This window comes from Acomys minous (assembly GCF_964271855.1).
Source record: "Acomys minous genome assembly, chromosome: 5".
NCBI classification, from domain to species: Eukaryota; Metazoa; Chordata; class Mammalia; order Rodentia; family Muridae; genus Acomys; species Acomys minous.
Genome location: NC_140494.1, coordinates 124,212,291 through 124,228,035, shown reverse-complemented (window position 1 = coordinate 124,228,035; position 15,745 = coordinate 124,212,291). Strand labels below are relative to the sequence as shown.

General features: G+C 46.2%; 2 protein-coding genes across 3 annotated transcripts in view; one reads left to right on the top strand and one right to left on the bottom strand.

The window, feature by feature from the left end:
• Positions 1-13,730, top strand: part of HACD3 (3-hydroxyacyl-CoA dehydratase 3) — a 33,071-nt gene extending 19,341 nt beyond the window's left edge. Inside the window, exons 7-11 of the mRNA XM_084783901.1 lie at positions 1,097-1,224; positions 6,284-6,396; positions 8,338-8,444; positions 8,907-9,038; positions 11,991-13,730. Coding sequence (XP_084640027.1) covers positions 1,097-1,224; positions 6,284-6,396; positions 8,338-8,444; positions 8,907-9,038; positions 11,991-12,067 — 557 coding nt within the window. The 3' untranslated portion in view covers positions 12,068-13,730. The remainder of the gene's footprint in view (positions 1-1,096; positions 1,225-6,283; positions 6,397-8,337; positions 8,445-8,906; positions 9,039-11,990) is intronic.
• The window catches only part of INTS14 (integrator complex subunit 14), a 29,853-nt gene continuing 26,282 nt past the window's right edge, over positions 12,175-15,745 (bottom strand). For both annotated transcript variants that reach the window (XM_084783892.1, XM_084783893.1), the window contains exon 13: positions 12,175-14,830. In XM_084783892.1, the coding sequence (XP_084640018.1) occupies positions 14,579-14,830 (252 nt within the window). In that variant the 3' untranslated portion in view covers positions 12,175-14,578. The remainder of the gene's footprint in view (positions 14,831-15,745) is intronic.

Below are 15,745 nucleotides of genomic sequence, written 5' to 3'. Positions count from 1 at the left end.
CCTCTTGGAAGCTCCGCCTTCCACTTCCTGTCCTTCTGCCCATCTGATTGGCTAAACAGCACTTTATTGACAACTGTTACATCCACTCAGGACATTCCGCCACAAGTTTCCCTGTGTAACAGCTCTGTCCTGGAACTCACTCTGTAGACTAGGCCATCCACCTGTCTCTGCCTCTCAATGCTGGGATTCAAGGCATGTGCCACCACTGCCCAGGCTGAAGTCTAATTTCAAGGATTTTATTTTTAGGGGCTGGAGAAAAGAGCACTGGTTACTCTTCCCGAGGACTTGGGTTTGAGTCCCAGCAGCCACATGGTACAAATGTCTATAAATCCATGTCCAGGTGATCAGATGGCTCCTATAAATCCATGTCCAGGTGATCAGATGGCTCCTCTGGTCTGCCTTGGCCCCAGGCATACAAGTGGTGCATAGACATACATGCAGGCCAAACAATAAAATACATTAAAAAGTAGTAGTAGCAGTAGCAGCGGCAGCAGCAGCAGCAGCAGCAGCATGTGTGCAGATATGCGTATGTGCAATACAATGTTTGTGCCCTTGGAGACTAGAAGAGGGAGTTGGATCTTTTAGAGTTAGAGTTGTCTGCCTGATATGGGTGCCGGGTACGAAACTCAGGTTCTCTACAAGAGCAATATATGCGTCGAACTGCTGAGCCATCTCTACAAGTCTTCCTGAAATCTAATTTTATTCAATACTTTTATCTCTGCATTTATGTGTAATTGAATTTTTGATTGCCCGTATAATTTAGATGATAGAGATTTAGATTTAAATTAGAACAGGTAATTGATCTGAAAAGAATTTCCACTTTGTCTTGTACATAGATTTTTTTTTTCAACAGATAGTAACAGAAGGAAGCTAGGTGTGCCGTTTTCTTTGTCTTTTAACCAGGAGAAGGGGATGCAGAGTTTTTGTGTTCACTTCCTGGAGTCAGGAAGCCTGTCCTGGCTTAGGCTAGAAACACAAACCTCACTCCATGTCTGTTTTCTCTCGCAAGTTCTTTTCCTGTAAAGCCCGGTCCAGTTTGAGAACTGCCCCTGCTAGGACTCGGTTGACTGATCAGGCATGTATGCTTGTGTCCTAGAGTCCTTCTACGACACGTTCCACACCGTGGCTGACATGATGTATTTCTGCCAGATGCTGGCACTAGTGGAAACCCTCAATGCGGCGATTGGTGTCACGAGTTCCCCAGTGCTGCCTACTCTCATCCAGGTATGCAAGAGTTGACCGTGAGTGAGGAGTGCATGACTTCAGTGTGCTTCCAGTAGACAGCTCATAATCTGCCATGTTTCCGTTATTAAACATACTCGCATAGAATAGCACTATTTTATTTTATTATTATTATTACTTTTCTTTTTGGTTTTTCGAGACAGGGTTTCTCTGTGTAGCCTTGGCTGTCCTGGACTCGCTTTGTAGACCAGACTGGCCTCGAACTCACAGTGATCCTCCTGCCTCTGCCTCCCAAGTGCTGGGATTAAAGGCGTGCGCCACCACCCCCGGCTACTAGCACTATTTTATTTCAGCACATAGGGAAATTTTAGTTTTTTACTTTTTAAATTTGTTTTGAGTCAGGGTCTCCTTAGTCCTGGCTGTCCTAAAATTTGTTCTATAGATCAGTTTGGTCTCAGACTCTGAGATCCTCTTTCCTCTGCCTGCCACGTACTAGAACTAAAGCACCTGGCCTTGAAGGAAAAAGTTCAAGCACTGTTATTTTCCAAAGCATATTTTCACATTGCTGGCCTGTTTTGTTGTTTATCACACTTTCATAAAATGACAAAATTATCTAGGGATGTTTGATTGTCAGGCAAGAGCAGAGAAGCTCAAGTCTTGGTTTAGACAAGGAATTCCTGCCCCTCTGTTCTTTCTGCAGTGTGTGTAGATGGCATTAGCTGCTATAGTTTGTTTGTTTATTTATTTATTTTTTTTTGAGACAGGGTTTCTCTATGTAGCCTTGACTGTCCCGGACTCACTTTGTAGACCAGGCTGGCCTGGAACTCACAGCGATGCGCCTGCCTCTGCCTCCCCAGTGCTGGGATTATAGGCGTGCGCCACCACGCCCAGCTAGCTGCTGAAGTTTAGTAACTGGAAGTGTTTTTGTTCCCTCCAGTACTTCTATGTTGCCTCAGTCGGTTGCTGTCAGCAGTGGGCACCGTGGCCTTTGGTCCTCCTTGTCCTGCTTGTTAGCAGGTCACATGCTGTGAAGAACACACTGCCCAAGGGCAGAGGCAAGCAGCTGGGCACAGCTGCTGGGCTCATCTCAGGGCTGATGTTGTGTGCACTCTGTGCTTTTCTGCTCTCCCAGCTGTGCATTCTCACTGTCAGTTGCATGGAAAATTATAGTTAATACAGGTATAGTTAATGCAGCAGACGTTGTTATTTATGGGGTTTTCTTTAGCTTAAAAAGTAGCAGGGAGCTGGGTGGTGCTGGCAAACGCCTTTAATCCCAGCACTCAGGTGACAGAGTCAGGCATATCACTGAGTCTGAGGCCAGACTGTTCTATAGGGTGAGTTCCAGGACAGCCAGAGCTACACACAGAAACCCTGTCTCAAAAAAAAATTAAAAATTAAAAATTAAAAAGTAACAGGAGGTAGTGTGTGATGCAGTAATATGGAATATTAAGTCCTGTATGTTAACAACTATGACAAGTAAGAATTCTGGTTTTTTGTTTTGTTTTGCTTTGCCGAGTGGAAGGCATAGACTCAGAGTGAGCATGTATCCAGGGAGCGCTGTCCATGTGGGCCAGGGCCGCTGGGAAGCTTCTGGGCCTGGGCAGGGTGTGTGCAGGGGCGGGGCTTGCTTTGACTTGGATGTGGGGCCTGAATTTGCCACAGCAGGTTGACTGGAGCACCTGACATACGCTGAGGGGTTACTGTGGGTTACTATGCATAATGAGGCATGAGGAACTCAAGTGACATTTCCTGCATAGGGAGCAGGAATAATACAAAAGCACTGGAGACTAAAAGCCCAGGAAGCACCAGGCGTAGTGGTGCACACCTTTAATCCCAGCACTCGTGAGTTTGAGGCCAGCCTGCTCGGCAAAGCAAGTCCAGGATAGCCAGGGCCACACAGAGAAACCCTGGCTTGAAAAAAACAAAACAAAACAAAAAACAAGCAAAAGCCTAGGAAGCAAGGGAGGAGTCACTTTATTGATCTTTGAGGAAAGATTGAAGAATCAGGCCTGGTGCTTGGCTGAAGTGGTTTGATGGAAAACATTTTCTGTATAAAATGTCATGGACCAGTAGACTAAAATGTGTTTATTTAGCTTTCCAAAACATAGCAGAGTTTTTTTTTTTTTTTTGAGGAAATGCTGCAGATTAGGTGTCTAGATGAATACACATGGTGCTAATGTAGACACAGGAAGGAAGTACCAGCTTAGCAAGGAGTAGGCCAAAAGACTAAAGTGACTTTGGGCATGCAGAGCTGAGCTGAACACCCATCTGTAAAAGCACAAAACCTCAGTTGCAAGCCATAACGAGGTATGCGAGACATGAAGTAGAGAAGTGAGAACCTCTCTCTGGGAGCTGGCATGGTGGCCCACGCCTGCAGCCTCAGCACTTGGGAGCTGGCATGGTGGCCCACACCTGCAGCCCCAGCACTTGGGAGCTGGCATGGTGGCCCACGCCTGCAGCCCCAGCACTTGGGAGCTGGCATGGTGGCCCACGCCTACAGCCCCAGCACTTGGGAGCTGGCATGGTGGCCCACGCCTGCAGCCCCAGCACTTGGGAGCTGGCATGGTGGCCCACGCCTGCAGCCCCAGCACTTGGGAGATTAAGATGGGAAGGTCTCAAGTGCAAGACCAGCCTAGAGTAGCTGGTGAGTTCAGTCTCAACAAAACAAAACAATAGACCCTGAGTCCTCCAGAGGGATCTGTAACAGAATTCCTGTCTCCTTGCTGTTTATACAGTCTTTACGGTACAGACGTTAAAGTCATCCCAATTATTGTTACTCTTGGACTCTAGAAAAAGCAAACAGATCTCCTCTGTTGAAATTACCTCTGGGGGCCCAGAGAGATGGCTCAGTGGTTAAGGACAGGTCCTGTAGAGGATCCGAGTTCGGCTCTCAGTACCCACATTGGGTTGCTCCCAACCACCTCTGATTCCAGTTCCTGGACATGTGTGCCTCTGGCCTCCAAGAGCACCTGCATTTACATACACATTAGTAAAAGTATGGAGAGTGGCCCAGAAGAGTACTTCCAAAGGTCCTGAGTTCAATTCCCAGCAACCACATGGTGGCTCATAACCATCTGTAATGAGATCTAGTGCCCTCTTCTGATGTGTAGGCGCACATGCAGGCAGAATACTGAATACATAGTAAATACATCTTTAAAGTGGGTTTTAAAAAATAGAGTAAAATGAATCTTAAGAAAATTCTTTGTCTAGCCTCAAAGAATTTATAGATTTGTTTCCAAAGAAAATGGGAAGCTTCCAAACAAAGATCATAAAACTAAAGAAACAAGACCCTGTATGCAAGAAACATTGGACTGTAGGCCACAGCCACAGGAATTGTAGCTGTGAGAGTTAACACTTGCAGAATAGAAAATATTCATGTGGCCGGGGTAGGGAGATGGCATGGTGACACATGCCTTAAAGTCTCACCACTTTAAGAGATCAATTGAGTTCCAGGCCAGCCAGGACTATGTATCATGACCTTGTCTTAAAAAAAGAGGTTAAGAGGTTAAGCCGGGTGTGGTGGCGCATGCCTTTAATCCCAGCACTTGGGAGGCAGAGGCAGGCAGATCTCTGTGAGTTCGAGGCCAGCCTGGTCTACAAAGCGAGTCCAGGACAGCCAAGGCTACACAGGGAAACCCTGTCTCAAAAAACTAAGCCCCCCAAAAGTTAAGAAGATGTTGAAATGTAAAGCAGTGAGGTGATGGCTGTGTGGTGGTCGCTCCTGTCCTTCAGCTACTGTAGAGTTGAGTGTGGGGAATAGAGAAGCAGGTTACAGAGTAATGCAGGTGGCATGAGTTCTAAAAAAGCCAGATGAGAGGCACGTGGCGCTGGAGAGATGGGCTGCTCTCCCCGAGTACCCATGTCAGGTGGCTCCAGCCTTAGGGCATTGAATGCTGCCTTCTGGCCGTCACAGCCATCCACGCACAAGTGCAGTACACATATATACATAAAAATACATCTTTAAAAACTTCCCATGAAATAGCCTGTTATGTAAGCTGCGTACCCAGGCGGTGGTCGGTGTAGACCAGCAGTGGGATGAGGAGCACAGACAGTTCACGAACAGTAAAGCAGTCACTGCGTTGATGGTGCTCTGTTCCTTTGGGCTGTGCAGGCACCAGTGTTCACTGGCAGTGAGTACCCGATACCTGAAAAAGCAGAGGATGCTAGCTCATTGTAGTAAAGGATCTGCTAACCTCGCCCAGGAGACACTAAGTTACTCAGAGCAGAACTTAGCTAGGGGTGCTCCTGGTTCTTACGAGCGTTCATGATTCTGCCAGACAGGCAGGGTGAACCTGGGTAACAGCTGTCTGTAAAGCAGCCCCCTGTCTGTCTGGAGATAACAGACAATAGGTTTACATTGCAATTCTCCTCATTTGTCCAAACAACCACTGTCTGTCTATAAAACATGTTTATTTGTTCAAAGTGTAACTTGGGTCCCTGAAACCGTTTAAGCTGATGGGGTTTCTGCTCAGGGCTGGTTCTCCTTTGTGCCAGCAGCAGTTTTGTGCTGTTATTACAGGGCTTTTCCTTTATTAAATCTCTAAGTGGTGGAGTGATTTTTCACCAGGAAGGCACACTCTATAACAATTTAATGTACACATTATATAGATGATACATTTATATACATAGAAAAGTACCTATTTATCTAGAAAGACTGGTTTGGATAAATTTTCCAATACGTAACAAGGGACCATGAAATGGGTAAAAGCTCCAAGCCATAGTTCAATTCTGGCAACCCACGTGGTGAGAGAGAACTGACTCCTGCAAGTCCTCTGACCTCGCACAGTACATCATGGCGTACTCATCCCCCCCACATACACACATAAAACATTAGAAAGAAAGGGTTTAAGAAGGGAGTCTTTAGCTGGGTGTGGTGGTGAACACCTGTAATCTCAGCACTCGGGAGGCAGAGGCAGGTGGATCACTGTGAGTTCGAGGCCAGCCTGGTCTACAAAGGGAATCCAGGACAGCCAAGGATACACAGAGAGACCCTGTCTCAGAAAAAAAAAAAGAAAAGAAAAGACACATGCATGTCTATGCTATGCCATGGCTACACAGAGCATTTACATTTCTCTTTTGGGTCTTTTTTTTTTTTTTATAGTTTCTTGGAAGAAATTTTATTCTGTTTATTGTCTTCGGCACCATGGAAGAAATGCAAAACAAAGCTGTGGTTTTCTTTGTGTTTTATTCATGGAGTGCAATTGAAATTTTCAGGTGGGTACAAACGCCTGCGCCTGTCTGGAGTGTATGTGGCTGCCTTGGCTGGACGCTTCACTTGGTTTGGGACTAGGATTACACATGTGAGGACCTTAGCTGCATCAGGTGCTCTGCTGCCCTGAGACAGCGTCCTAAGGCGCTGGCTAGAGTCCAGACTGTAGGGAGCAAAGGGAACCGGGGAACACACGACTCATCCTGCCGCAGCTCCAAGGTCTCACCATTGGGTTGCAAAGAAGGGCCCAGGGCCCATCCAGGAGGAAATACCTGAAAAGACTGGAGGAACACGAGGCCAAGTGGCAATCCAGGCTGGATGGGGTTGGTTAAGAGCCTTCCTGAGGGCGTGGTAAGACGCTGTTACTAAAGAGTACTCAGTCTCCAGTGTAGCTTCTCTGTTTTTTTTTTTTTCCATGCTGGATTGGTGATAACAAATATCTTTTTTCAAGTGACTGGTGTAGTGGCATACACCTGTAATTCCAGGACTCAGAGAGTCTGAGACAGGAGGATTGCCATGAATTTGAGGTCAGCCTGATGTACAGATTGAGACTTTTTTTTTTTTTTTAAACAAAATCTGAAACGTTTGATTTTTACCAATGAAGACTCAGGAGCCAAATGCTGGAGTGAAAGCCTGCTAGCTCAGGAGAGGTAGAGAAAGCACCCAGCTGACCTTCCTCCCCAGCCAGCGTTCCCAGAAGGAAAAAAAAAAAGCATGCCCCTTCTCCACACTGCCTCAGAAACCCTCAAACTGAATGTTCCTCCATTCTCCTCCCCGTGCATCCCTCTATCCGTCCTGCTGACTTCTTACTTTCTCTGGTTTGTTTTTTTGTTTTTTCCTGTGTTCACTCACTGTCAACTGGTTGCTTGCTCCAGCTCTTGGCCTATGGGTGACTTTAATTCTGTTTTGGATTAAAGGTGTGTACTAAGGTGAGTCACACCACGATTAGAAATAGTCCCGTCCCCCCCCCCCCCAGTTAACAACACAATGTTGGGGTTCCCAGTATGATCGACTATCCTGCAACAGAGACTCTCAAAGACAAAACAAAAATCTGTCCACTTAAGTAGTGTTTAACCACTTTAACTACTGATACATATTGCCTGCTTTTTCCCATTGAGTCATATGCAGTGAGGCTTCTGCAGATTGCCTCCTCAGCTCTGGGGTTGCATAGTGACAGTTTGACAGGGTTCATGGTGCAGCGGGAAGAGGCAGTGGGTACCTGCACCATGTCTTAGAGTGCCTGGGTCTGTACCCTCAGGCACACTGGATGCAAAGGTTTGAAACAGATTCCAATGAATTTCTTCCGATGTTTATTAAAATAGGTTGTTATTGTTTTTTGTTTTTTTGAGACAGTTTCTCTGTGTAGCCTTGGCTGTCCTAGACTCACTTTGTAGACCAGGCTGGCCTCGAACTCACAGCGATCCACCTGCCTCTGCCTCCCGAGTGGTGGGATTAAAGGCGTGTGCCACCACGCCAGCTTTTTTTTTCTTTTTTGAGAGACTAGGTATCATGATGTAGCCTTGGCTGCCCTTGAACTCAGAGATTTGCCCGCCTCTACTTCCTCTGTGCTGGGACTAATGGTGTATTCTACCATGGCCAGTGTGGTGTCTCTTTAAGATTGGGCCTTTCTGATTCTAGATTAGAGGCTTTCTGTATGATTATATAGACCCATTTATCACTTATCCAGCGGCAGTTTGGCACCTCTACCTACTAAGAACATAGATGGGAACTAGGAATAAAGCCAGATGGGTTCTAAGCATCCAGCATGCACACTGAGCCTCTCAGCAGGGAGGTGGAATGGAGTCTGATGGGAGTTTGGAACGCCCCAACCCGGGACTATAATTCTGTTCTGAAGCCACATGCTGCACGGGAGGACTCACTCTTTGGTATTTGTGAGCACTCATCTCTGCTGGCGGCTGCTATGTCTGAACTCTGTTTTCCAATAGGTACCCCTTCTACATGCTTGCCTGCCTCGACATGGACTGGAAGGTGCTCACGTGGCTTCGCTACACTGTGTGGATCCCCTTGTACCCCCTGGGATGCTTGTCAGAAGGTAATTTTAGACACTTTAGGTTCCCATAGGGTGGCTCCTAGGGGTGCTCATGTGGATAAGAGGCTTTGCTCTAGTCAATGTGGGGTTTCTTCCTGGTGGTTTCTTTTTGTGTGACTATTCCAGAGACACGAGGCTGGTTTCACGAGGTGTGGTAGCTGGGTCTCATGTGCTGCCTGCTCCTCAGTTATGTGCTGTTCTTATGTTAGCCAACTCTGAGTAGGTCAGGCGGGGATTTCTCCCTCATTTTATAGGTGAGGAAACGGGAGCCACTGCAGTGCTGGCTATTTCCATCAGTCTCTGGTGACAACTTAGAGGCAATGTGAGAAGTCACTGGGAGCTCTCTGTGCAGGGGGAGTGGGCTGGGGTGCATCTACTGCAGCCTGCTGGGGCTGTGGGCCTGAGGTGCGGAGGCTGCTGCTGCTGCATGCACCTGCTCCATCCGCGTCTCACACCTGTTTCCAGCTGTGGCCGTGATCCAGTCCATTCCGGTGTTCAGCGAGTCTGGACGGTTCAGTTTCACCTTGCCATATCCAGTGAAGATGAAAGTCAGATTCTCCTACTTCCTTCAAGCTTACCTCGTAATGTTATTTTTAGGTAAGTACTAGCTATGTGTGCACATTGCTCTTGCCATGCTTTAATCAGGATAGCTAAGTGGTTCTGTTTCCAGCGTCCTTAGCATAGCTCTACTTTCTGAAAGCGTGGCCGGGGAAGGTTCTCAGTGGGAAAACACCCTGTAGAAGACTATGCTGCATTTGGAAATCTTTTCTCTCAGGTCTACAGTAGCTGAACTGTGACTGTTCCTGGTCACTGGGAGGCTGTCATATATATGGGCATTGGGGAAATAGCGTACGTCATCTCTTAATGAACCCCTGAAAGCTCTTCTACAACAGCGGGAGACAGGAGCTATGCTACCTGGATTCTGACCTGCTTGGGGGCTGAGGCACAATTGCTTACACAAGGGAATCTGAGCCTAGTCTTTTTTTTTTTTAAACATTTATTTATTTATTAAGTATACAGTGTTTTGCTTGCATGTGTGCCTGCACACCAGAAGAGGGCACCAGATCTCATTATAGATGATTGTGAGCCACCACGTGGTTGCTGGGAATTGAACTCAGGACCTTTGGAAGAACAGACAGGGATCTTAACCTCTGAGCCATCTCTCCAGCCCATTTTTTCTTTAAAAAAAAAAATTTTTTTTATTTAGTTAATTTATTCAGATTACAGCTCAATTGTTTTTTGTTTTCTTTTGTTTTTGTTTCTGTTTTGTTTTTTTCGAGACAGGGTTTCTCTGTGTAGTCTTGGCTGTCCTGGACTCGCTTTGTAGACCAGGCTGGCCTTCAACTCACAGTGATCTGCCTGCCTCTGCTTCTCAAGTGCTGGGATTAAAGGCGTGCGCCACCACTCCTGGCTTTTGAGCCTAGTCTTAATATAAAGAAGAATAAAAGAGAGTTCCTGTTACATTTACACATTAGTTCCTCACCCACATGTTGAGAGGTAGGAAAACAAGCCGAGTGGTGGTGCATGCCTTTAATCCCAGTACTCTGAGGGCAGAGGCAGGAGGATGGCTGAGTTTGAGGATGTGGTACATGAGAGCGAGTTCCAGGACAGCTATGGAATGCACAGAGAAACCTTTTCTTGGTGAGAGGAAAAAAAAACCAAACCAGGTGGAAGGTATAGATGTTGGCAAAGGTGGTGATGGCCTCTGAGCAGCCGGGGTTGTTAGAAAGCCTCCTGCAGATCATCACCACCTGCTAGGTAACTTAGGTTTGTATAAAACACAATTTCTAGATTACTTTATAAAAGCTAAGAACCAGCAGGAAGGGCTGGAGAGATGGCTCAGTGGTTAAAAGGACTGACCGCTCTTTCAGAGGACCCAGGTTCAGTTCTCAACACCTACAGGGTAGCTCACAACTGCCTGTTAATCCCAGGATCTGACTTTCTCCCAGACACACATGCAGGCAAAACACCAATGCACATAAAATAAAAATAAGTTAGTTAAAGGGGAGGAGGAGGAGGAGGAAGAACAAGAAGAAGAAGTACACTGTAATTACTTGAAAGCGATTGTAACTCAAAGGGTTCCTTTAAATGTCTGTGATTGGCTTGTGTTGTATACAGCAGGTTTAGCTACTGCCAGTATATTAGTTTTCTTGGTGTGTAACAAATTATCAAGACTTAGCAGCTGAAAACAAGTATTGTTACCAGTTTCTGAGAGCCAGAAAGTGGCCTAGGAGGTGCTTTTGGTTCCAGGTCTCAGACTTTCACTCAGAGGCCTGCTGGGGGTGCAGCTTCTTGGTCAGGCCCCAACAGGCCAGAGTATTAGTTCTGAGCTTACTCTTGAGGCTGCCAAAGATCCTCTCCATATGCTCCTGCTGCTGACATGGCTTTACTGAGGGCAAGCAACTAGGTGTTTAGAGACAACCAGAAGCCATAGCACCTTCTGAACCTGCCAGCCGGGACTCAAGCCATTCCCCAGACTGGTCAGGCTCAGTGCGAGAGACCAGGCAGGAAGTACCTGGGGGAAAGGGATCAGGATGGCCATCTTAGAGGTCACCACCCTCAACGACAAGACCAACAGTACAAGTATTTTGAGAAGGTAGGAAGTCTAGTGATCACCATCATTTAGTGCAGGAGATTTATTCCCTTTATGAGGTCCCTAGATCTAGTAAAAAAGTTGGCGCTGTGTTGGGGGCTCACATTTGTAATCACAGCCCCAGGGAGACAGAGGCTGGAAGAATGCCTCAGGTCCAAGGTTAGCCCCGGCAATAGAGTAGGACTCTGTCTCCAAGAAAAAGAGTAGAAATATTTTAATATGCACTGTTCCTATTATCTTTCCTTCATGCGTTGTTGTTTAATTTAAAAGATACCTGCATATTTTTCAAAAAGAAGTAAATCCGAAATTCAAAATTTTGGGTCTTAACCAGGTGGTGTATGTTATACACTTTCCTTTCAGAGTGAGTCTGTGAAGTGTTTATCCCGATTGTACAAATGAGGGAGCTGAGGCAAGGCTAAGCTACAGAACTTGCTAGTTCAGTAGAACTGAAAAATTTCTCTGGAATCCTGTTTCCTCACTTACTGCATTGCACTTATAGACTGCTGCTTACTCTGTGTTCTTGAGTAGACTTCCATATCTGATTCAGGCATTCATTAAATACATAAGGGGAAAAAACAGGCCCAAAAAAATCATGAGCATCAATCAGTGTAGGGGTGAGCTGTATTGATGAGCATTATTAATACTCAAATGTCTTACCGATTGAGGCATGCAGTCAGATGAGCAGACTGTAGGCAGGAGATGAAGCTTGGTACATTGTTGGTCCAGACCTTGTTCACCAGACAAGGTTTATCTTTGTCTAAAGCTGCGGAAGAGAACAGAAGCCGGACACCCCCAGGAGGGGCTGGGCCACCCCTAGTGCAGAGCTGCTGCTGCTGGGTTAAGATGCAGCTAAGCAGATTTAGTGCTGTGAGGCATGGGGAGCACCACACACCTCCACTCCTAGTTACAAAGACATTCTAATCAGTTGGTTTTTTGTTGTTGTTTTTGTTTTGCAGGGTTATATATTAATTTTCGTCACCTTTATAAACAGCGCAGGCGGCGGTATGGACAAAAAAAGAAAAAGCTCCACTAAAGAGAAATTTGGTAGCTTTATTTGAGCTGATTCTATTATTCTTACTGTTTTACCTTCTTGTACTGATGTAAATGTGTTTTGTTTGGTTGTTTTTTTTTTTTTAAAGTAAGGCTGTCTCCTTTCCCAGTAACATTCCTGAATTTACTGTCTTATCTTAGTGTTGTACTTGCATGACAAGGGTCTCTGGTATCTGACAACAGGTTCACTCTTGTGTACTTAGCGACAGGGACTAGCCGACACCTCTTCACGGCTGTGCTCTTCCCTACCGTGCTGTCTATCTTCACAGTTAGGGCTTGGTCTTTCTGCTATTGCTTGTGAAAAATGAAAAAACAAGACTACATTTTTCCATTGAACATTGTCAAAAGTGACCCAGGCAGGACCGAGGATGTATTATACCCACGCCATTACTTGTGTAGTGGGGTAGCACTGACTTTTTGAACATCAGGTGAGCTTGGTCACTGATAATACATTTTGAGTCGGAGTAGGGCTAGAGAACTCATCGTATTTGATGTCTTTTGGCCTAAAGATACTGATGACTCAGTACTTACTAAGCACTGAAGAGGCAGAGTGATTAGAGAAAGCAAGTAGAACCTGGGAACACCACGAATACGTCATTCCTGGCTAAACCAGAACTGTCTGCAATACCGGAGAAAGAAGGAGCATTACTTGCAAAACACTGAGATTATAAATTCCAAATGTAATGGCTGCAGGGGTTGGAAGACAACACAGATGCAGGAATCAGCTGTAGTAATGGTGGCGCTGGCACATGTGAACACTGAAGTAGACCAGACATGCCTACAAGCTGTCTTGGGCTGTATACACAGTCAGCCTACAGTTCTTGGGCTAGCTCAGTCTGTTAACTTACGTATTTCTCTGAGTGAGTGGTGACACTACTTTTTTGACCTTCAAACACCTATTTTTCTTTTTTTCCCCCCCAGTAATTAGGTGGGTTTTGTTTGTTTTTTTTTGTTTTTGTTTTTTGAGACAGGTTTCTTTGTGTAGCCATGGCTGTCCTAGAACTTGCTCCATAGACCAGGTTGGCCTTGGACTCACAGAGATCCTCCTGCCGCTGCCTCCTGAGTGCTAGGACTAAAGGCGTGTGCCACCACAGTCCCCCTCCCCCCATCTCTCTCCCTCCCTCCCTCCTTTTTGTTAAAGCTGTGCAGTAGGAGTCCCAGCTGGATTCCTGCAGGAAACTCCCCTAAGGGGAGCTGAGCAGAATCAGGAGCTGAGGGTTGGCCACTGCACGAGCCTTCAGTCTCCCTACCGCATTCCACAGAAACCAAGTAGTGAAGTAACACTGGAAACAGGAGCCTAAGAAGTGGCAGCTCCAGATCTTCCACTCTGCTGTTCTTGGGGAAAGGAGACTTGTGTTGTTGCAATGAGCTCAAAGCGGATTAGCATTAAGCTGGCTGGTTTGACACATCTCATCTCACTGAAGAGTATTTTCCAGGTCTTCAGCTTCTGTCACCGGTTGTTGGAATCACCTTCTGTATCTCTTCCACTGATGGTGGGAGCCACCCAGCAGGTCAGCTTTGCAGTCAACTACGCCGCATCCTTGTGCAAAATCCCGTGTCCTAGTTGCTGTTAGCTTCCCCTGTGTTGTTGTCTGATAAAGTGAAAGACTGTATTTCTATTAAAACATTTACACTCAAAATCCTAATGACTTGTGCTTAAAGATTATTCAGCCTAATGGTTTTCAGGTGGATGAAGCCCTTTGTCTTGGCATAGGACTGCATAGTACTTACCTGAGCACACTCAGCCACAAAGCAGCTGGCTAAGCACGCAGACACAGCCTTGGGAAGCCCGACTCCCATCAGTGCTCTCTCAGAACCTGGCTAAGGTGCAAGACTTGACCACTGTCAGCAACCAAGAAGTTAAAATGGAACCCAAGAAACATTAGGATTCAGGAATCTGACATTTTGGAAGCTGATTTATATCCAAGGGATAAGATAGATAAAAATGCCATTTGTTTCTTAGTGAAATAATTTTATAGAAATTCAAATATTTAATTTTCATTTAAAAACATGAACAGGAGTGATTTTATACATACTGTAGTTTCTATCTAAAAATTTGTACCTCAAGATACACCAGAAGCACCTGCGCATTACCACTGTATTTTAATAAGTTCTAAGAAAAAATCTGAAACCACCCAGTGGCATCAGGTTTGTACTTAGGCAAGTTCTAGATGTCTGGATTGCTCATTCCCTGCACAGTAGTTTATAACTGAGACATACACCTGTAGAAGAGTTGCTTTCTGGATGTTGGAGGGCCATGCTGGTCAGGCTTCCTGAGCGCTCTCATCTGTCCAGCTTCTCAGGAGCTGTGCCCATGACAGAGCAATGGCTGCTTCTGGACCTAAAGCCTGAGTCCCATACAGCTAATGTTAGAGCCCAGACAAGCACCTGTCAGACCTCCTCTGACTGCAGTAGAAACAGTCAAACTGGCAAATGCTGTTTGTGGGGCAGCTCAGGGTCTGTGGGTAGAGAGGGAAAGCTCCAGAGGTCAGCATCACATTCTTTCAGTGCTGCTCCCTGAGAAGTCCGTATGCAGGGGTGTGATGTTGTGGTCATATGCAGCATACTCAGAGGTGCCAGTGCTGGCCAGCTTGAGCTGCTGGGCAGCATGCGTGAGCTGGAATGCGGCGTCTGGGTGGGCTGTGTCAGGCAGCAGGGTGCACTCCCTCTCCAGCATGTCTGCCACCCCTTTAAGCAGGTCCAGGAAACCAAAGGCTAAGGCAGCTTTCCGTAATCTGTTCAGCTCCTGAAAGACATGAATAATTCTGTTTATACAACTGCCCGGCACTGCTCAGAGTCTGCTCTCTCCTAGCCTTACCTTAGGAAGTGTTTTTAACACAAGAACCAGGGATAACAGTGTGGTGCATAACTGGCAAGTGTTGTCTGCAGCAAGCCCAGCACCTCCATTAGTCAGCAAGCTCATCACAGATAACGCACAGTTATGCCAAACACATCAAGCACCTTGTATACAGCGTTCATGCCAACTCTGGGGAATAGTTTCCCTCCCTTAATCAGGCATGGAAAAGACTTGCTCCAAATCTCATAGGCTGGCGCCTCTCTGATTAGACTTGGAGTGTCATGGTGAACACACTGGGAAGGGACAGCAGAGAAACACAAAGCACCCTGTCAACCGTGCGGGCATGCTGTGGGCAAGCTGGATGACTGCTGTGCTCTCACAGCCCTTGTTTACACAGGGAGGAGACCCCTTCCTCATCCACTTGAGGAACCGAAGCAGCCACTTGCCCTGCGCCCTTTTTAATCCCCAGACGTGAACTGGTTACAGTGAATGAGAAAAGATAAACATCTGGCTGGCTGAGAAGCTTTCTGGTTGAACTATGATTAAAACTGTATTTTGTCTAACTTCCCTAGATTGCTAGAAACTAGGTTTAAAGACAACAACGATAAAGAACCAACATTACAGATGGTAGTGAGCCACTGGGAGTTGAACCCAGGTCCTTTAGAGTAGAAAGTGCTCTTTAACGTCTGAGCCATCTTGCTAGCCCCTATGTACTACATTTAAAACAAAGACACAGGCTAAGGCCCATCTCACACTGCACTTAATCTAATTCAGCCAAACTCCAAAAGGACAAGTGGGTAAAACTGAGTGTGGCCAGATCTTTGTGAGTCCCATGCCAGCCTGATCTACACAGCAAGCTATAGG